The sequence below is a fragment of the Gymnogyps californianus genome, chromosome 1 (assembly GCF_018139145.2).
Source record: "Gymnogyps californianus isolate 813 chromosome 1, ASM1813914v2, whole genome shotgun sequence".
NCBI lineage: Eukaryota > Metazoa > Chordata > Aves > Accipitriformes > Cathartidae > Gymnogyps > Gymnogyps californianus.
Window position 1 is genome coordinate 140,169,461 of NC_059471.1, and position 21,364 is coordinate 140,190,824.

At 38.2% G+C, this 21,364-nt stretch overlaps 2 protein-coding genes across 3 annotated transcripts in view; one reads left to right on the forward strand and one right to left on the reverse strand.

Moving 5' to 3' along the window:
* Positions 1 to 247: 247 nt before the first annotated feature.
* Positions 248 to 17,303, reverse strand: RIBC2 (RIB43A domain with coiled-coils 2). 2 transcript variants are annotated; one of them, XM_050906340.1, is made up of 8 exons: positions 17,184 to 17,300; positions 13,539 to 13,620; positions 11,655 to 11,999; positions 10,868 to 10,986; positions 4,341 to 4,568; positions 2,609 to 2,775; positions 1,527 to 1,641; positions 248 to 651 (listed from the first exon to the last, which is right to left on the reverse strand). In XM_050906340.1, the coding sequence occupies exons 1-7, from the start codon at positions 17,298 to 17,300 to the stop codon at positions 1,560 to 1,562; spliced, it is 1,140 nt and encodes a 379-aa protein (XP_050762297.1). In that variant the 3' UTR covers positions 248 to 651; positions 1,527 to 1,559. The 2 variants fall into 2 exon arrangements, with proteins under 2 accessions (XP_050762297.1, XP_050762306.1); XM_050906349.1 differs by lacking the exon at positions 248 to 651 and having other exon boundaries at positions 1,406 to 1,641; positions 17,184 to 17,303.
* A 446-nt stretch (positions 17,304 to 17,749) lies between these two features.
* SMC1B (structural maintenance of chromosomes 1B) overlaps positions 17,750 to 21,364 on the forward strand; it is a 38,993-nt gene continuing 35,378 nt past the window's right edge. Inside the window, exons 1-3 of the mRNA XM_050911100.1 lie at positions 17,750 to 17,858; positions 19,658 to 19,850; positions 20,391 to 20,499. Of these exons, the coding sequence (XP_050767057.1) occupies positions 17,750 to 17,858; positions 19,658 to 19,850; positions 20,391 to 20,499 (411 nt within the window). The remainder of the gene's footprint in view (positions 17,859 to 19,657; positions 19,851 to 20,390; positions 20,500 to 21,364) is intronic.

Sequence of the window (21,364 nt, forward strand, 5' to 3'; positions counted from 1 at the left end):
GGAATGCAAACAGACCTGTTTGAACAGTCCCCTTTCAAGGAATGCTTCCTTCAAACATCTCAAAATCCTCCTAATAATATCTATCTTGAGAACCACGCATTCTTCATTATTTTCACAAAGATGAGAATAACTCAGGAGAGTTTACCTCAGCCTCAGTTTCTTTAAACATCTTTCCTACTTAGCTTGGTGTACTCATCTTCAACCTGTTTCACCAGGATTCAAAGTTATCACTTATCCTGACGCAATGAACAAGCAGCAGACTCCATGCCAGTATTATCAGGACGTTTTTACCCCAAGTTTACATTCCAGATTCTGGCCAGCTACACATACTTATTTCAAGATCTATTCTCATAAATGGCCTCTCTATTTTTATTGAGGGTTCACAGTCTTAGAGGTCTTGGATGTTTAGCTGAATCTCTCATCTCTCTCTCATTCTTTCTTCTGTTTTAGATCATTAAGTCTTCTAACCCTTTTCCCAGTCCTCTGTATGTCATCTCTTTCCCTTCTGGATTTCATTTTCTGGTTATCTCCATCATCCATTTCTCTTGTGCAGTTAGTTGCTTACATTGCTTCTCTGTATTTTCTTCCCATGTGTTTCACTTGCCCATTTTTCAAATATCATTGACTGATTCTTCCATTGCTAGGTCAATTCTGCAACCATAAAGACAGGAAGCAAACTGTTTCCCTGAATTACCCTGCACAAGCTAGGATTTTTCTCCTTGATTTTGTTTGGTGAATGCCTGCTTTTCCCCCCCTCTTCCATCACATCTGTAAACTCTCCCTACGCTCTTCTTTAGAGGCACACTGCCCTTACATTTTCTCTGTTATTTCTAATGAGTGACAGTGTACATAGGAATACTTTCCCCCATACTTTTCCCCACTTACTATAACACACATTCCATTTCTGTGTCATGTCTCAATGCTATAATCACCTTGGTAACTATCGAAATCTTCTCTTCTTATTCCTACTATTCAGGAAATAAAAGCAATATTTCTGACCAACTTGTCTATTTCTTCCTCTTTGTTTGCTTTTGTGTCTGGCTGCATTTTTTGCTTTAAAAAACAACCAACCAACCAAAAAAACCCCAAACAAAAACAAACCACAAACAAACAAACCCAAAACTTTCTGCCTAGGTCATCTTTCTTCCCTCCCACAGAATCTGCTAAGTGTGCATCACTTGTGATCGATGTCAGGCAGCATTCCCCTCTGACCAAGTTGCATAAAGTAGCATTATATTTTAAATTGTGATTCCTTTCCAGAAATTGATTTCTAAAGGCATGGATAATGTAAATATTACAGTTAAGCCTAAGACACAATAGCCAAACAACCTACTACTGAATCTACTAGTACTTTTTAGAAAAACAATCAAGTTTTAAAATTATTACAATGTTTTCCTCTTCTTAGAACAGATGTAGCCTAGCAGACTGTCCTTTAGTTTCAGTCCACTGTTTGAACAGGGTAGGGAACAGATAAAAATAATAAAACATGGGATTGCTCATTTAAAAATTTTAATATGTCTACATACTTCTGTATATTTCAGGTTGATTTATCCAAAATGTCATCGGCTGGTTGTATTAAACTGTGCGTAATACTGGCCTGTTGGAAAATTTGAATATGCTTCTTCTTTAAGATAAATGTTCCTAGCAATAAATAAAAAAAATGCAGTTAGTAAATGTTTTCTCATTATAATATAGAGGTAAACTGAGAAACCTAAAGAAGACGTAACGCATAAACACTCATGAATGCTCAAAAAATTCAGAATTATTAGAAATGGAATTTAATATATCTAGATCTTTTTCTCCAAAACGTATGCCTCGTCTCAATATAGCAAACTTTTTTTTTCATCCTAAAATAACCTTCCAAAAATCTCACAGTAAAAAACTAAATTAACACAATTCTGAATTTTTGCTTTCATAATAGGAAGGCATCAGATACGGGAAATTCTTTTGCAAAATGTATGCATGCATGCATGCAGAAAAAAAAAGAAAAAAAAAGAGACTGGAAGAATAGAACACCAAATCACTTGGTTTGATTTTTTTTTTTCTCCTTCACATATTATCTTCCTCCTTTCCTGTCAGAGCAGACACAAGACCTGTCCACCAAGACATGTCCAGTGGTTAGCTAAAGAATCATCTAGTTTTGTCATACATAATGGAAAAGCTTTGTTTGTGCCATTAGCTTAACCCTGAGCTATCAGAAACTGGCAGTTCTACTGATACCCATCCTTTTTTCTTTCAGAAAGCTAAGGTAAATTAAAGAAACATGTACTGTTTTACACCTGATAATATAATTGTCTGCATAGTTAATTGTATTTATTGTCTATTTTGCTGTCTATATAAACCGTCTGTTGTCAGTGGAACACTTTTAAGAATTCTAGCTAATTCATACATGTAAGTCAGTAACAATCATAACCTACTCTTTGAAGATTGTTCAAATAGTACTGAAAAACACAAGCCGGATTGTTGATTTTTTAAAAAGTATAAGCTTGTAACAAGCGTATTAAAAAAGCAACAAACAATACAAGTAAAAAAGCTCTTTGAAAGCCAAGCTATTGTGTTAATGGTAAAGAGTTTTATTTGAAAAGAAGAAAACTCTTTTGGTACTTACTTTGATTTCTGCTCCTGAGATAGCTCTGCGTTTACATTATCTACAGCTCGACGGCGTTCCCGATTCTGTCGTTGTTGATGCCGCTCTAAAACCAACTGCGCTCTCGCAGCCTGTATACTTTGCCTGTCCCATTCAGCATCTGTTCGGCGTTCTTCCTCTTTTAGTCTCTACAGGAGTGAAAAAAATGCTTCATTTTCTCTTTGTTCAAAGACAGAACAGTCTATATAAAGTCTGATTGGTAAATTCATCCAAACAAACTTGATTGCCTTTACTGAACACTAGGGGTAGCATTTCAAATAGCGAGAAAAAGTAAGCACTTCCAAACTAGGTAGGAGCCCATGCATTAGGCAGAAGTACGATACTGCAGGTGAGAAAGCCATCCTTTTCCAGGGAGCAAGACAGAATCCTACGTCTGCACAAAGTAAGAAAATTAGGATCTACTGCCTGGCAGAAGTTAATCAGTAGATCACGATTTCTCTCTGACATATTAGCGCCCTCTAAAAACCCAGAGCAGCAAGACAGATTTTTTTTTTTTTTTTTTTTAAGTTCTTGTTAGCAAGAGTTGTAACTTCTTGAGGTCAGAAGTTAGTAGACATCAGTATGGCTCATCATACGGCTAACTCAGTGTAATAACTGAGCCACCAACACTAGATGAGTAGACACAAACTGTTTTTTCCTCTGCCCCTGTTATACTATCACTTCCTCACTTCTTGTCCGACATCACACTGAACTGATTCAAGAAACCAGGCCTGCAAAAAACCTCACTTTTCTTGGTGGGGCTCATTTTCTGCCAGCTTAACTACTTGAATGGGTTCACTTTAGGGTCGTAGGAGAGCCAGGAAAATGACAATTCTATCTTCAGCTTTAATAACAGCAGTAGATAAGACATAGTGTAGCATATGGTATTGTAGGGATTAAAAAATAAAATTGAACAGCCGTTCGTTAGCTGTTATGAATTCAGCCTCTGCACTGAATGAGGTAGGTAGCTTCCAACATCACAATACCTAGGCCTATACACTCATGACTGCATAGGAAGGGTAGAATTCTTAATTTTGACTGCCTGCTTCCATATACCTTTAGAGCAGCAATTATCAGCAATATTTAGTTTTTCTATTGTAATTCTATCCCAGAGCATGGCTCACAGCTGTGTGGGGTGGTAGAAAGGAAATTCCGTTGCATTCGTGAACTTTTAAGACTATGAAATATGCATGAGCAGGATCACCGGACCTGCTCTATTTGTCTTACTCGAGTACCCTTGAGCATGAGAACACTGCTCTGGCCTGCCCTGCTCTCATCCTCAGCTCCTGGCTCTTCTTCCCCTATGGAGCAGCCCACTCCTCCTCATCCCTGGCAGGCAGTTGTGCAGTTTCAAGTCCTAAACTGCACCATGAAGCCTGGGTCTCAGGCTGTGCAGGACCTTGCTCCTCAGCTGGGCCACCATGGACCATGCCCCAAGATCCCCCAGGCCCCTTGGCCCCAGGTTCCACAGCAACCTTCCTCCCAGCCCTCCTCCAGGACTCCAGCCCACTCCTGCTGCTCCACGACATTTTCCAGCTGCTTCAGAGACACTGCGTTCAGTTTGATGGATTAAAGTTTGGGTAAAATTCAGATCAATGGAAAACACAGTCTTATAACGGAACGTGCAGGGCAATCAATAATATTTTCTTCTACAAACATTGTCTATAATATTATTACAACCAGGAATACAGAATATGCACGTAAGCTTACATACCAGTTTCTCCAGAACTTGTTGCTGTTGAGAGTAACGGATTGCCATCAGCTGATCTTGATTCATTCCCTTCCATCGATCTGTGATCACACGATGTCTACCAAAGGAACTGACTGCTTGTTCAGGGTTTTCAGAAAGTAAGTCTCCTTGAAGGAGGCTGGAAATTTCATCCATGTCATCTTTCATTTTTTGATACTTTTCCAACTTCTTTCTCTCAGCTAGTTCAGCAGCCTAAATTCAGTGAAAGGAGAGAACTGATAGTTTTTCCAAGAGAAAATATTAACTAAGGGATGCAACAAAGTTAGCACATCATAACAGATTTCTTTCCAACTTGCATACAGTTGTCAACAGCATCACATATGAATACTATGATCATGGTCCTGTTGGCTAAGATCGAAAATCTAATAGTATACATTTCTTTAATGTTGTCAGATCACATACAGAAAGTAATTTGGGGAAAAATATTTTTGTTTTATAAGAAAAGCCAGAATGAAATAAAAAATAATTTCACATTTATCCACAAGGAAACACCAGTTCATATTTGGAGGCCAGACACAATACGGAAGAAATTTACGATAAAAATTTACAATCTTGAATCACTAGCCTTGATATACATTACATATTAAATCTACATGGACAGCATGATTAAGCACTCAAAACAAACAGACAGACAGACAGGAGATGCCTATGTTAAGCCTGAAGATGCAGCCTTGAATGTGTTCCCTTTGCTGATACAAAATGCAAACCTGAATCATATTATACGAATACATCTGTAGTATTAGAAATCATAATATGCATTTCCTATGGAAATCACTATTCCTAATGTCCACTATAAGGTCATAGTCTCCTATTCAGAGGAAATTTTCCCCTTACAAAACTCCAGAAAGTAAATATGATGATTTTACTTTAAAGTAATTACCTTCCAAAGAAGAATTAGACTAAGTAAACTAATTCAAAGTAGAATGATAATGCTATGCATCATCCATTTCTAATCCTGTCTCGTTCTTCTGCAATGCGTAAACTAAACCATCTGGAACAATGCACAGTGCCGGCTTCCATGTGGACAGAGGATAGGTAATCAATCTCCTTCTTGCTAGGGCACAAAGAGTACAGATTGCCAGGCCTGTCTCTCGCATATATAGCTTTACACATATATCTTGACTGCAACAGACCAGTGGATACCCATCTCTCCAGTTTGTCCAGGATTGTCTCATGCTCTGTTCAAAAATCACTGGCTTGAGAATATTCACTTTACAAGTTAAGTAGAAGAGCTCTGTACTTTTCTTGCCGATTAGTAGTTCACTGGTTGGCACACACACGTTTAGAAAGTGCATGAGGACAAATAAAAAATGAAAGGTTATGCATCAAGAAGGTCATAGCAGGTAAAACAGTCTTCCGTGGCATATAAGGTGAAGTTGAAAATTAGTAGGCAGAGCAACTAGAAGATATAAACAACTGAGAATGACAGGACTATCTAAACACATGTGTGGGAACCTGCTCCTTTGCAAATGTTATGGAGAAGAATCCTAACTCAGTAAGCATAGTGACCCATGCCACCGGAGGGGAATGCTAACCTGGGTTTATCTCTACATTTATATTTATGGAATTTGAGTTTGGATGACAGCAGTTCTCCCAAGCACCACGCCTGGAGACTGTCAAAGAGCGACTTCTATTTGCTCCAAGCAAACATGGACAACAACCTGCCAGGGATCAGACAGAAGAAGAAATAACACATAATACTATCCTAGATTAATAAATTCCATGGCCGAAAACAGCCTTGTGGTTTTGCTTAAAATAACAAAATTATGTGATGTGCAAACAAACTAATAAAAGATAAATTCATTTTTTTAGAATTATAAATTAGCTAAGCCACAATTCAACTTAGATGATGCAGAAAACCTCATATTTAAAAATAATTACCAGCCATCTAATAGGAACATACACTCTACTCTAGACCAAGAAAAGAAATGTCTACTTTTAGACAAATGGAAAAACTCAAGCAAATCAAATTTCAAGTGGAAAAACATCAACTTCAGATCTAGTAATTACCAGCTCTGCCATCAAAACATGCAATACTACATTGGAAACTAACAGCCACTTTTTCACCTCACTTAAGTCAGTGAGTACAATTTTTACCAGAAGTTCAAAGCAATTTTTTTAATGCCAAATGTGTTCCCTGAAGTTTTTTTTTTTCTCCAGAAGAGTCAATAATAACTTGAGAGGAACTAAGACATTACTATTTCCAAGAAAAAAGAAAAAAAAAAAAACACCAAATATTTTCAATCATCTCCTATTTTTGGGACACTGAACCAGAATATGTGTGTATGTACTTTTAGCTTATTAATACTATGAATTGAGTGATTATTTTTAGTTCTGAAAATGCTCCAGATTAAATCACGTTTAGCAGAAAGTCATTTTGGATGGACCTCACATAATTACTGGCCTATGATGAAGAATTATTGAGGCTTAAAATGTGTAATTTTATGTAGATCACTTTACTAATGTCATTCTACTGTGATCTAGCAACAGATCCAAAAAGGGCACTTAGACCTTGTAACCCTAACCTTCTCAGTAAGAGGGAGAGCCTAAAATTTCTGAGCTGCCTGGGAGTCTTACTGGAGGAAACTCCCAGCTCTATGCATAGTCATGCATGTAGCACTACTATGCAATGATTAACGACACTGCAAAAGAAAGATTTTAAACTCGGAAAATGCATCAGATTTAACCTATCAAGTCAAATCCCTAATAAAACATAATTCATTGGTGTAGCACAGAAAAAAAACAGATGCACAAATACATGCTCCTTCATTTATTTTGATTTGTGATCCAACATTATATATCTTCCCTACTACTAAATGCTTCCTTTCGCTGTTGATTCAAGTCATAAAGCAAAAGAAGAAAGACACATAGAAGCATTACGAAGCCAGGACTTCACATGCTTAGAATAACACCAAGTTTCAAGTGTGGGAGGAACTAACTGCTGCCAATACAGGACTAAAGGAATGCGCAGCTTCTGAAGTCCTTATCACTAAGTCACAAAGCTCACAGATAAGCAGAGTGACCTATCCAGGGTCTTAGGAACTTGTGAAAGAAGTGTTATTAATCTGTATAGTAAATACAATTCCTTTGTCTGTATTATACAGGTACTTCTCTCATAGTAGAGAATTGCATATCCAGCACATTCAAGCTAGGAAATTCTGCTTAGCAAGGTCTGTTAAAAATCAGTATGTGCACTATGTTTCCTCATGCCTGAAAACATGGTAAAAATGTTGAAATATCGATGATTCTAGACATTGAATATCAAGAATAAGATGTAAGTGATAAAAGATATTTGCACCGCACACTTCAAAGAATGATAAAAAGTTACCATTCTTCTTCTGTTTAGGCACTCAAATATTGCATTTCAGGTGAAAAAAAGGCTCCACAGTTAATGCAAATACATAATTTACTCAAAGCCTGAAAGCTGTTTCTCTGAAGTGGTTGGCTGGGTCTGAATGTGTTAGTAATGGCATAATGTTGAGTGAATAAGGAACCAGAATAACGCCATCAAATGTCCATGATAACAACATTATCAGGAAAACTATCAAGCTGTTGTGGTATGCCCAGGAATAACTTCTAACTACATAAGGTCTATAAGATTGTTATCAAGTCTATAAATATGAGGTCATTAAATTAGAGATCCTCTGTAATCACATCCTCTCATTTTCTTAGCATTATCTACAAAGTGTCTTGGAAAGGATTCAAGTTCTGTGCTACATACAGCAGGAAGACTCTTTCTTTCTGATTTCAAGAACACAATCGGTATATCTATCACTGTACCAGTAAATTGGGCATTCTCAAGTGTTATTATCCTTAGTGCAGAACCTCTTTCTGCAACAGTAAGATTCTGCTATGGCATCACAATCACAATCAAAAGAAGTGAAAAATACATATTCTAGCCAGGACTCTGAGTAGCCTTCATTTCTGTTACCTGGCTTGCCAAATTAAAATGATTACTACTTATGTACGAATGATTTCAGCAGGAATAACCGACAGTTTAAGCTAGTAGAAGTCTTCTCTTCTACCAAGGACAAAAGCAATATTGGTGTTCCTAGTTAACACATACTTAGGTAAGAGAAAATCTGAGAGGAAGGATAGAATTAATTTTCTAGACACTACACACACTTAAAATGTTTACAGTACAGGATCCTTAACCACTGGGAAATATGATACCAAACATATCATCAATTCATTGTCCTGCTAATTAATTCCAGAGAACAAAAAGAACCATTAGCGATAAGCTTGTCAGCAATAAAGCCATTAGCAATGGTATTATGGTAAGTGGAGGAAGCTGAACCACTGTCACAGGGGGCAGCAACATCAAATCTTGTAATGAAGCAGGCTGTGAAGAACTGAGATACCCTACCTTCAGCCATCTGCTGGGATTCTTTACTAATTTACTAGCAGACTGACTAAAACATGTTTCTCCTGGAGTACATGACTTGCTGGTTTTTATGTTGGTTCTTTGTTTGGGTTTTTGTTTGTTTGGTTTTTTAAAATTATTTTATTCTTTACATCCCCTAAAGATACTGGCAACCATAAGGACTACAGATGATGGCCATGGAGACAATGATTGATCCAAAGCCAAATTCTAGAAAATTTCTTCCTCTCTGAAGATGCATTCCCATATTACACTTTATCCAAATTACAATAACTGAGGGTTGCCTTAGAAAGGGTAGGTTCGCTTTCTCCCTTCCTCTACTGCCACCTCAGACTGTGCATTCACTCCTCCCAGTCAGATCTAGCAGTCACTCATTCTAGACCAGAGTTCATTTTCTTTTGGATTTGGGAAATGATCTAACACACCCTGAAGCTTCATGATCATTAGATCGACTGCAAGAGATACAGCAGAAAAAATGAATGAAACTTAGGGAACAGGAAAGAGGAATTCCTCTTTTGGCAGCCACTGACAGGTAGAGCAGATGTGTGTAGAGCAAAACACTGTGTGAGACTGTACCCTCAAGAGGTTAAGGTCTTCAAACCAGCTACTCAGAATGCTGGAACTGCTGGAGACTCCTGTTCAATACATTTGAGGTCAGATACAGAGATTTCTTCTGTGATGTTCATTCTCAGGCTGAATGCCCTAGTTTTCTCTCTTGAGAAAAAGATGTATAGAAAATCCCTCTGTAACATAGCTTTCACTTAAAGACAACATCACTGAAAGGCCTGGCAACCTGAAACCTCTGGCTTCCATGTTTAATAAAGAAAAGCAGCAACTGTGCCAGCACATCATTTCAGGGAAAAAGAAGAGCTTTTCTCAACCATTCAGCAAAAAAAAGGAAAAGCTGAAAACAGTATCATGGTCTTAAAAAAAAAAAAAAGTAAACTTAACTACCTACCTCAGGAAGAAAAAGAGCTGCAAGCTGTAACTCCAATCTATACAACATAGCAAGGGACAATAAGAACTAAGAGGCGACTGTTGCCCCACCTCCATTATCATGCCCTTATGTTAGAAAAAACAAAGAGCAAGACTTTTTTATATATTTAATATGCACACCAGTCAACTAGAACATATATGCCCAAACGTTAAAAACCACACCACACACAAACCTCCCACCCCATCCCCAAACCCTGTCACAAATCCAGGAATTTTTACGTGGAATCATTGGTATGACAAAAATTATTTGGGATACTACTGCTACTCCAAGTGCACCAGCCACTTAGGGTACTTTGGTGGCTATTCATATAAAATACTGTTCAGTAGCCATGATTTCAAGCAGCAAAAGCCTGTTCAATTACCTTGGGCTATCTATAAACAAAATTATATGCCAAATGTGCCCTGAAAGGTTCAAGCAACACTTACACAGACTTGCATGCTTATATACTTGAACCAAAAGATACCATACCTGATGTAGGTATTTTAATGTGGCTTATTTTGATGTGACTAAATAAATTTAAAGCTAAGTCACACCAAATACAGTTTAACCAAACTAATAGCGTCCATGTAGCCCTTTGAGCTGTACATATATGCTGAACGGGAAAAAAAAAAAAAAAATCTGTGCAGTAAGATAAAGAACTGGAGCATGACAGATAATGGTACTAAGACAGACAGAGAAAGGTTCATGTCATGTTTCAACAGATTCCAAAGCACGCTTGGTAAACAACCAAGAGACATGTACACAAATACCAAGGAAGCAGCCAAAGTGCCAAAACCAGTGGTTGTGGGGAATTAACGTAAGCAATAAAGTAAAAAAGCTACTGGTAGTAGTGCTTCCACACAAGCAAAAAGAAAAGCAGGCAGACACAGCTAAGATTATCCGACAACTGATATAAAACCAGAAGGAAGCATAGGAGGCTTTTGCTGTACCCCAGTTTACAGACTAAAAAGACAAATAGAATAAATTCTATCTTCCAACTACTGAAACAACCTTGGAAGTTAGCTGCTAAGAAACCTCTATGAAAACATCATTACTCATTGTACTTTTGTGCATTTTATTTTCTTTCTGTGTCTCTGCTTTTTTTAAAAACAAACAAACCCAATATTAATGTACCTGGGTTCTATTGAAATCTTTAGTAGCTGCACAAACAGCACGCCTGTTTTCTTCTTCTTTTCGTTGTCGCTCCATAGTCTTTTGGTCAAGTTCAATCCTATTCTTGTCATAAAGATCATCTAAATTAGATTAAAATGAAATTTAGTCAATATTCATGGACATGGTGGGCCATATGAGTAAGCCACTACAAGACAGAGACAAACAGACAGACAGACGAGCTACGGATACAGTAAGCTGAATTACATAACTATTTCCAAATCCTACCACCAAAGCTTTCCATCTTGGAATTTCAGGTGACTCGCAAAATCAGTTTATTATGTAACCCATCTTGTCTTAACAGTTAGACAAAGTTAAAATGAAAAAGTATGTTAACTACTGCAGAAAAAATGTTTCATGGCAAACTAGAAAAGAAAAATCAGTATTATTTTTGTCTGCTCTAGAACAGTAAAGATTGGACAATTTGGTCTGATGAAGTAAACATACCATCTAGCATGCAAAACAGATGGTTTTTCAGAATGCTCCGATACTTCATTTGAGGCATAAAACAGAAATGAAACCTAGGTAATATTATAATCACCACGTTATTAAATATAGATTCCTTAAGTGAGATATTGAATACATTAGAGCTTGTAAAGTAAAAACTACTGCAATATTTCTAGAAGTTAAATATTGACTATACTAAAATACTGCTATGTCAAACTGACACAATAGGCTACACCATATCTTTGTCAGATACATCAGAATTTCAGAAAAAGCAGATTAAAACCTTATTGTCTTCTTTTGTTACCTGCAAATTTTTGATCAGCTAATGCATTCTTCCAGTCTCTCTGTTGCTGAAGAGACCACTCTCTTAACTGCTCCTTTTGAAATTTCATCCTCTGATCATAGTTTAAGTCTTCACCCATAAACTTCTGCAAGCCAGATACAGTACATCGAGGATCACTGTCTGAAAGTCGAGCAGGTCTATCCTTCTTTAGGGCTTCCGGATCAGACAGGTCAAATTCACGTCTTGTTTCTGGCTTCTGAAAATTCTTCTGAAATTCACTGATAGCCTTATTTATGTTTCTGATATCATTTTTGTGTCGTTCTTCTAACATACACAGGATCTTGTCATTTTGCTTCATTTCATTAGCTAGAGAAAAATGAACGCAATGAAAATACAACTCTTAGAAGTGCATGTGTCATGGAAGTGCACATGTAAGATGGAAAATAAAATTCTGAAGAGGAATAAATAGAATGTAAGTCTTCAAACTTTTATACGTTAGGAAAGAGTATCTGATCTATGAGTACCAGCCCAGCAAACACTCTAATGTTAGTATTATTTACTTAAAAAATACTTCCAGTTTTTTAGGTATCAATTATCTCATTAATGTTACAATGAAACATATGCATGTGAAACAAAGACAATAATAAATACTGCTAGAGCTACGAGGTTTCATTTGATTAAAACTTGCAGTAACACATGAAACGTGCTGTGTACTAATTCTTCCAATTCACTCTTAGTTTACAGTTACAACTGAAATACATTAAGTTGCTTATTAAGAAACAAAACAAAAATTGGGCTCCCAATGAAAGGACTATAGATAGTTGTCCCATAGTTCCAGTGATTTTTCTAACCATAGCACTAAAATAATTGGCTGGCACCAACAGTTTTTGAAGAGCTTAATAGCTCTTGCCCATTTAATCAAAATGCTGTAATTGATTTGAAGAAAAACAAACAACAAACAAACCCCACCCAAAACTAGCCATTTAAATATAATTCACAAGAAAAGATCATTTCCTGTTGCCAGACTACCCATTGCTTCTGGCAGCTTCCTAGGAGTCAGAGTCTGACAGGTATTCTGCCAGGAAAATCACAAGCAGCCGTAGAAGCACAGCATGGAAGCTGGCAGCTCCATTCTAGCTCTTCTTGAAATCCACAGAGAGCTCAGTCTGTGGGACCTTTTCACATGATACCACAGGAAAGCATTCCAAACACAGAGGGCCGAAAAAGGTTTTGAGGTCAGGGGACACAGATGAAATATTTGTGTGGCTACGTGTCCTGATTCAGCAATGGCTCCTACTTACAGCCCTGTTGTACATGACTCGTGCTTCTAGCAATAACAATCTACAGAGGATTCTATAGAATCTATATATTCTATTGAAGAATGGCCAGACAGAACATGGGCTTACTCTACAAGAAAGCAATCAAACAAATTCGCCACTACTACTCTGAAAAGAACAGTATTAAGTAATTAAGTTTTTTTAAAATGCTCCCATATCTTCAGGTCTCTAAAAAATGCTATTTGTCAACATTTATTAAAAGAAAACACCGAAAATTCCAGCTTATTATGCAATGTATACCAGTTTAATCACGCCAATATAAATCTTAAGATACTGAGGAAAACACATACTGTACCAATGCAAATGTATGACCATAAATAGGACTACACATTATAGTGTTCAGTTTGTATGTCTGAATTTAGAGAAAAGCCTACAATTGTGCTTATATATATATATCTTGATTGATAGATTTATATAGATAGAGCTATATAGCAAGATTCAAGGAGATAGGCTCCATTTGGAAATAAATATAGCAGTTTGAAATACATGAAGGGAAAAAGAAAGCAGGAAACAGATGGTAAACTACATTTAACTCTTCACAGAAATACCATAGTATCTATGAATATACCAAGTTCTTCATTTCGTGCTTTTTCAGCTGCTTCTTGAATTTTCCTATCCTTGACCTGGGTATCCAATGCATCTTTATCAACCTATTAAAGTGAAAAAAAGCAGCTCTTTAAGAGATACTATGTTTGAACAATTAAAAACAGGCATTGTCAAGCTACATTGATTCACAGTTGTACAAGACAGATATAAAACCACTACCAACAAAGTATATACACATTACTAATTAATGTAGGTAGCATAAAAAGAAAAGCCAGAAACAGCAATATTCTTGTTTGTTTGCTTCATTTTAATAATGATAGGTATATTCTTATACTGAATCAGAACAAAACACCACGTTTACATGATATATAGAGCTATAAATACAAACATTTTAAGCTGTATTACACAGAATATGTTTTCCCCATTATAGCTAGCATTTTTACTTTTTCTTGTTGTTCTGCTTTCATTTATAAAGCGGGTAAGTATTTTGACAGTCATGATGACAGGAAGTTGTAATAGTTCAGATCTGGAAAAAATATAGATGGTTCACTAAAAGTACATTGAAGAAATAACAGGGAATGGAAAGAAATTTTCCAGTCTTATCTGATAGAGTGGGATTCATGTAGTTGCCAAAATGCAATATTGGGTGCCATTTGAGATACATGCAGACATCTACAATGAGCTGACAGATTCAGTACAGAATATTCACATCCCTAGAGAGTGGTACCTGAGCAAAGCATAATACCCTAAGGCATATCATCAAATGGTAGCAGCAACCTACATTTCAGGCAAAAGAATCATGTCCCATATTTGTCGACAAAAGGTGGCAAATTAATAGGCAGAAACATGGATTTTATTTCTTCTTTTTTCTTCTTTTTACTGGTCAAGTCACTTAATGTCTTTAAAAGATTTGTCAAAAAACAATGACAATTCTTCAAGAATCTGGTAAACTATTTCGATAGTCTTTGCCTAAAAACTATTCAGATTAAGACAGAAAGACCTGAACAAATCATGGCTGAAAATACACATTGTTAATGCTGTAAAGGACTACTGACCATACCAACCAGGCAAAGAGGTAAATCTGTAAGCAAGGATGAAACCATAAAGAATTCTACAGGGTATCATTGTCCAAAAACAATGGTGTCGTGGGCATTAAATATCAACTCATTTAGAGGTCTCATTTGGGAAACCAAGCTTTTCATATAACTATAGAAAACACTGTTAAGAGCAATTCAATACTTCATTTGTAGTTTCTGGCAATAATACAGATAAGTCAACGTATTGACTTGCGTGTGCAAATTCAGTTACGCTGTCAGTTCTCTCCCATTTGAACAGCTTTCACTTTACAAGAATACATCCCTAAAACAACCATTCCTAGTCATATAAAGCTGCAGGTTTAACTTTTAAGTGTTAAAATAACAAATCCCTTACTATGAACAGTTTGAAGCAGCTGATTTCTAATCTACTTGTATTTATGTATAATAGTTCATATATAAATGGAAAGTAATTTTTCATTTGGACTACTCCTCTGAACTCTTTTGGGAAATGAGTGATTTACTGAGAACAAATTCTTAAATCTGTAAGTGAAGAGAGCGGTATCTTACTTTTCCATTACTCAGATGAGGAAACAGATACAGAAGTCAAAGTAATAATAAAACTAGTAATAATCAAGAAAAAAAATTAAAATCCCGGTTCCCATTCTGCCTTCCAGTCAGTATATTATCTCCATGTTTTTAAACTACTCAATCCCTGCTGAAGGATTTGTGGTGTCTAAGTCAAATATCACCTTAATTTTTTAATTTTGTCAGAGACAGCTGCTCAGCTAAACTGCTGAGAGAGAGAGAAAGCAAAGAATCTAAAACCACATCGGAAATACTGATGTAGTGTATCTCTGTATAGATTTGTTGACCCTTCATGCTTTGGACTTGGCCTAACTTCAAAGCACAAGAACAGCCCCTTCTGTCAGTATTGTTCAGCCAATGAATAAGGTACATCGAATGGTATTAATAAAAATATTTACAAAATTCCTCCAATGGGCTCTCCTTCATTTTAGACGTTTGTCTCATGTAAATGGATCAAAACCTGTCTGATAAGTTAGTTCTGCAAAAGTACTTGGGAAAGACTTTCAGATGGTGTACTTCAGTATTGCTCAATAAGGTACACCAAGATATGCTATTTCATTCTCAGCTATTCCATTAGCTGAGAATTTATGGTTTACATCTCATTTTTAAGGCTCCGGAAAAGCCATCTTACAGAGAAATTATGTGTTTCCTGATGAAGAAATTTGAACTATCTTACTATACCCATCCCACATCTGTTAAAAAAAGGTTACTAGCTCCTTCCACTTAAGTATATTGTTGGCTACCGTATGTGTCAGGATGCTGTATTGGCTGGACAACCTGTCCTGTTCATTAAATGGGAACTGCTACTTTGCTCTGCAACTACGATGACTCTTGCATAAGAGTGACAAGAATAAAGCCAAGACGCTGTCAGAGATAAGGTGAAGATATCCTTCCACTGACCTGAGACACGTTTTCGTACCTGAGACAAGATGGATCAAATTGACAACTGTTGCAATTCTACCAGTCGAATGAAGTCAACAGATTGGACTTATTTTCACCCATTCTAAATTTGATTCCATGCTAGTTAATGCTACAGCACTTACACATGCTATATGCATCGGCATAGAGCACTCAAAACACTTTACAAGCAGAATTTAAACTTACTTCACCTCATAGCACTCTTCCCTCCATGCACCGACACAGAATCTTAATGTGGGCCTTTGGACACATTACAGGAAGATTAAACGAACTATCGCATCCAAAATTTAAATAGGTATAAAATACAACCTAATTTTCTGTCATTCAGGGTGCAAATTGCATAGATGACTCTGGAGAAAACCCACCAGAATGAAGCTATCATCCCCACAGACCTTCACAGACTTAAGGGCATTCGCATTCTGACATCTACTCCAAGAAAAATCAGACACCTCAATTAATTCCATATACATAAACATGGCCTGATGGATCTGTCTTATTTTGCCTGATGCAAAATGGGGACCAATTGCAGGATCCCCTTCAGCAATAAACCTCTCACAGCACCGATTCTAGCTTCTAGTGAGAATCAAGCAGATGAGTGAAGTATCACCAGAGCAGAGAGGTAAAAAACACTTATTTGTTTATGCCACATTGTGTGAGCTGACTTTGCAAGTTTCTGGCTTACCCCAAAGTAAAGCATACTATATTAAGTTAACTCCTACACAGATACTGAAACACAGGGCTTGATCTTTCTGTCCTGTTAAGGCAAAATGAAATCTTGGCCTTGAGCCCTACAGCAGTGAGACACAAGTCCCCCTCAGACTCTCTCACACACCCCACACACCCCCCACCCAGCGACAGCTGCCAAAAATAACTGTTGACGATGCCTAGAGAGTATCAACTCTCTTTCACCAGCAACTTTTTAAAAGCGCCTCAGCCCTCTAAAAGAGGCCACAGGGCGTTTTCTCCCTGCTTCCCTCGCCCGCCCAGGCCGGCATGGCTGCCCCCTCCTCTGGCCTGCCCTAGGGGTCGCCCCGGCTTTAGACCGGTCTCCTCAGAACATATCGGAGCAGGGTGAGGCGGCACCATCCCTCCCCACGGCCGGGCCGGGGCTTGGGCCGCGCCCTCACCCCTATGGTCCGGACTCGCGCGTTGAAGATGCGGCTCTGCCGCTGCAGCTCCCGCTGCCGCCGCCGCTCCAGGGCGGCAGCCTCCTGCAGGTCTCGCTGCAGCCCCAGCCTGCTCATGGCGCCGAGAGGGCAACCGCTCGCCGGCGCTGCGCGGGCGGCGGCCAGAGGCGAAGCGCGGCCGGGAACAGCTGCCCGCCGGGAGAACAACACACGGGGTCGCGATGGGAACGGGAGCCCCGCCCCTTCGCCGCTTCCCCCGCCGCCTCCGCGCGCGCGCGCGCGCGCCGTCGTCCCCCAACGCGGCGAGGCGGCGTGGCTGCAAGCACGAGGCGGGCGGCCGTGGACCGCGCGCCGTCGGTGCTGCCGCCTGTCGTGTGCTGAGGGGAGAGGCCGCGGGGGGAGGGGGGCGGTTGGGGGCCGAGCGGACGCGTGGGGGTGAGGGGGGGATTTTTCGCGCCCCCGGAAGACAAACCAGTAAAATATACTCGTTGATGATTTAAATCTTGTGAGGGGGTGGGGAGTTCACGAGGTAACGACGTCAGCTCCTCCGTGGCCACTGCTGCAGGATGGGTTACCTGAAGCTGCTGGTGATGAAGGACTTCAAGTCGTGGCGGGGGCAGCAGGTTATCGGCCCCTTCATGAGGTTCAACTGCATCATTGGGCCCAATGGATCAGGTAGCAGGCTGGGGGGCGGTCAGTGGGCAGCTGGTGGCCTTGCTTCTCCGCTGTAGCTATCGAGATTGAGGTTTCAGTTTTGGGGTCTTTGCCAGGTCTTTTCTCTGAACGCCACAGGCCTGATGGGGAGGAAACAGTAGCAGTGCACGTGCAGGCCCAGGAATAGGGCCAGCATGGCTGCGCCGAATGGGTGAGGATGGTGATAGCTTGCCTGTTGAGGAGTAGAGTTGTAGGGCTTGATGGAGAGGAAGTAAAGACTCATGGGCCTGCTTAAAATCTCTTCGTATGCGCCTGAGGGGGTGGCAGCATAAGCAAAGTTTTGGAGGCTCCTGATCTGCCATTGCTTTCTTTAACTCAGAGTATAGATTTTTACAGCATGGAAGGATAGAGGTGGGGTGGTTGAAGGAATTTCCATTTCTAGTTGTCTACTCTTTGCAGCCATTGTAGAATGAGTGGTTTGCAAACAGCACACCTTGCCTTTGCCAGTCCAGTTCATGGTTCAGCTTAATTAGGTCACATAAAGATGGTTTTACCTTTAGTACTCTGGGTTGTAAACTGCGGCAATGGAAAGATGCTTCTTGATTTGAGTTTGTGGTAAATGACGTGAGTAAATGCCTCTGGGAAAGAGAGAGTAGCTTTGCAGGATGGTAGCTGCTTTGTAGTTTAGCCTACAAGGGCCTTGTTTTGTAGATGTGACTCCTTATTGTTATCCTTTGGATGCTGGAACTTTTTACATTTGATTCACTTCCTCTGAAAGCTCCATTCAACAAATAGGATTTTATCTTCTATTTGCCAGGGAACAATATGATAGGAGGTGAGGATTGTCCTAACAAAGAGCCACAAGGATGGGCTTAGCATTTGGTCTTAGTTTCACCAGTCTGTTAATGATTTAGTTTATGATTTAGATTTTTAGATCCTGTTGTTTCCTCACTTACCTAATTGAAGTGAGATCTGTTAATGTAAGTAACTATTATTTAGTATCATTATCATATTCTTTATCATCCTGTCCCCACTGCTCCATATTGGAAAGTCTCAAAATTATGGGTACTTTTTCCAGGTACTCTTCCAGTTAAATCTAAATACATTTTATAGATGAATCCAGAGAGAAAAATTGTGAATATTGTGTAATCTCTGAATTGAGTATTTATCTATTTTCCCCCTAGTATTGTTCGTTGTATGATATTTTGGAGAATAAGTCAACATATTGCCGAAGTAGCAAGGTTGAGGGCAGAAAATAATTAAGCTGTCAGCAGAAATGCTCAAGACTAAAAGGGAGAAACAAAAAGAGGATTCAGTTAAGAGAATTTTTGTCTTAAGGAGTATGATCAGAGAACTTTGTTGCTGTGGTGAATGGATCTGGGAAAGTACTTGTATTCCTTAGAACACTGCAGTTCTAGTGGAAAAGTTCTAGTTACGTGATAGAGTGCTTACGCAGCAAACCTCACTGACTGCATTATATAAAGGAAACTACCAAGTAAGGATTGTGATGTTGCTCGCTCAGTTTAAGTAATGACCTCTAGAGATGCCTGTGTAAGAAAAATTTGTTCAACAAGGCTGAACAAATAACGGATCAGTTTTGTGATAATTTTTATTACAGACAGGCTTATTAGCTGCTGCCAGTGTCTTACATCTTAGAAATGTATTTCTTTATTGTGTGCAATATTGTTTCCTCAGTGAAATACAGAATTAGAAATAGAATTAATAAAGACTTTTGCGTTTGTGTCTAGTTAATTGTTAATCAAATACCTCCTTTCATTTCTGCCATGTCAAAGCAATTTTTGAATTTTTTTTTTTTTAAGGAAAATCTAATATAATGGATGCTGTTAGTTTTGTGATGTGTGAAAAGATATCTAATTTGCGAGTTAAAAGTGTTCGAGAACTTATTCATGGAGCACATGTTGGAAAACCAGTTTCTTCTACAGCTAGTGTGAAGATAGTATATTGTGAAGAAGATGGGGAAGAAAAAACATTTTCAAGAGTTATCCGTGGTAAGTAGTAGATTCTGTTGCACGTACTTTCTGTTGTGTGATGTATAAAAAATGGAGACCAAGAACATTCAGCTTTGAATTTCAAATGCCTAGTAGTCTTTCGTATTTGGGTGGATTGAGCCCATGAGTATTGCAATACTTCTTATAGTCCTTCAGTAGCATTTTGATAGCCAAGCGTTGTAACTGAAAAAACATACTGGGGCAAAGTTAAAAAATTAAACAAGTGATTAATACATGTTCTTTGCTCCGTACTTTGATCTGTAGAGATTCACTTGGAATATGTAGATAGTGTAGGCTCTAGAAAATGGAGTCTGACACCTTGCTGCACTCACAAGCATCTGTGAGTACCTTTTGGAAGTATGCTACTAGAATTTTCATACAGAAAAATGAAATTATTGAAATGACTAAGGGAGTAACTGAAATCTGTTTTCTTCTTTGAGAAAATTGCTCAGTTAGATTGTTCCGCTAGTTTAGTTCTCTTCCTATGGATTTTGTGTTGTAGCTGTTTTATAGTAATTATATTTTTCTTTTCTCCTTTAGATAGTTGTTCTGAATTTCTTTTCAATGATAAATCTGTCAGCCGATCTACTTACATATCTGAGCTTGAAAAAGTAGGCATACTTGTCAAAGCTAGGAATTGTCTTATTTTTCAGGTGAGCATTTAAGGTACTTCGTAAAGAAAATAAAAGCTTTTGAGATTATTTCATAGGAGTACACAGTTATCTATCTGACAGAAAAGAGGGCACCCATAGCTAGTTTCAAGCCAATACATTTTTTTCCTGACCTTGGCCAATAATTACAGGACTGCAAAACTGAAATAATGGGGTTTGTGTGTACATGAGTGCACTAGTAAGAAAGAAGTTAATCTGGAAGAAGTTGAGTACTTGTGTTATTCAAAGTATATAAGAAAATGTGGGTCTCTATTTATAAATGTTTAGTGTATTAAATTCTAGGAGTGTTATAAATAGGAAAAGATAAACTTATCTTAAAACACTCCTATTAGTCAAGATGCATGAAAATTTGTAGGATTTTTTTGTTAAGATTGAGGGATTGTCGTACTGGGTTATTAGTTCACAAGTATTTGACGATATAGGTCAGAAATGCCATATACTTATGATGATTATATTTCACAGGATTGTCTTCCTTACAGTCGCTGAGGAAAATTCCCAAGGAAGAACTGATTTTTCCCTTTTATAGAAACCCTATATACAGATTCTTATTGTGATAATAGTTTCTATGATGAGGGCATTTGCCCACTATGCAAATAGAATAAGAATCACAAAACTTATTTCCTACACTTTACTGAAAATAATAACTCCTTCAGATCAGTGAAGATTTGAGCAGCTAACGCATGGACAAAAACTGTGTGCCCATTAACTTTGGGAGTTATGTAATCTTCTAGTGCGTTGATTTCAGCTGTTTTGCTTTTGAAATGCTGGAGGGGGGGTTAGTTTATTTTTCATTGAAAATGAGTTTCAGTTCCTTTGAAGAGGCTAAGAAGATATAATTTTGTCATTC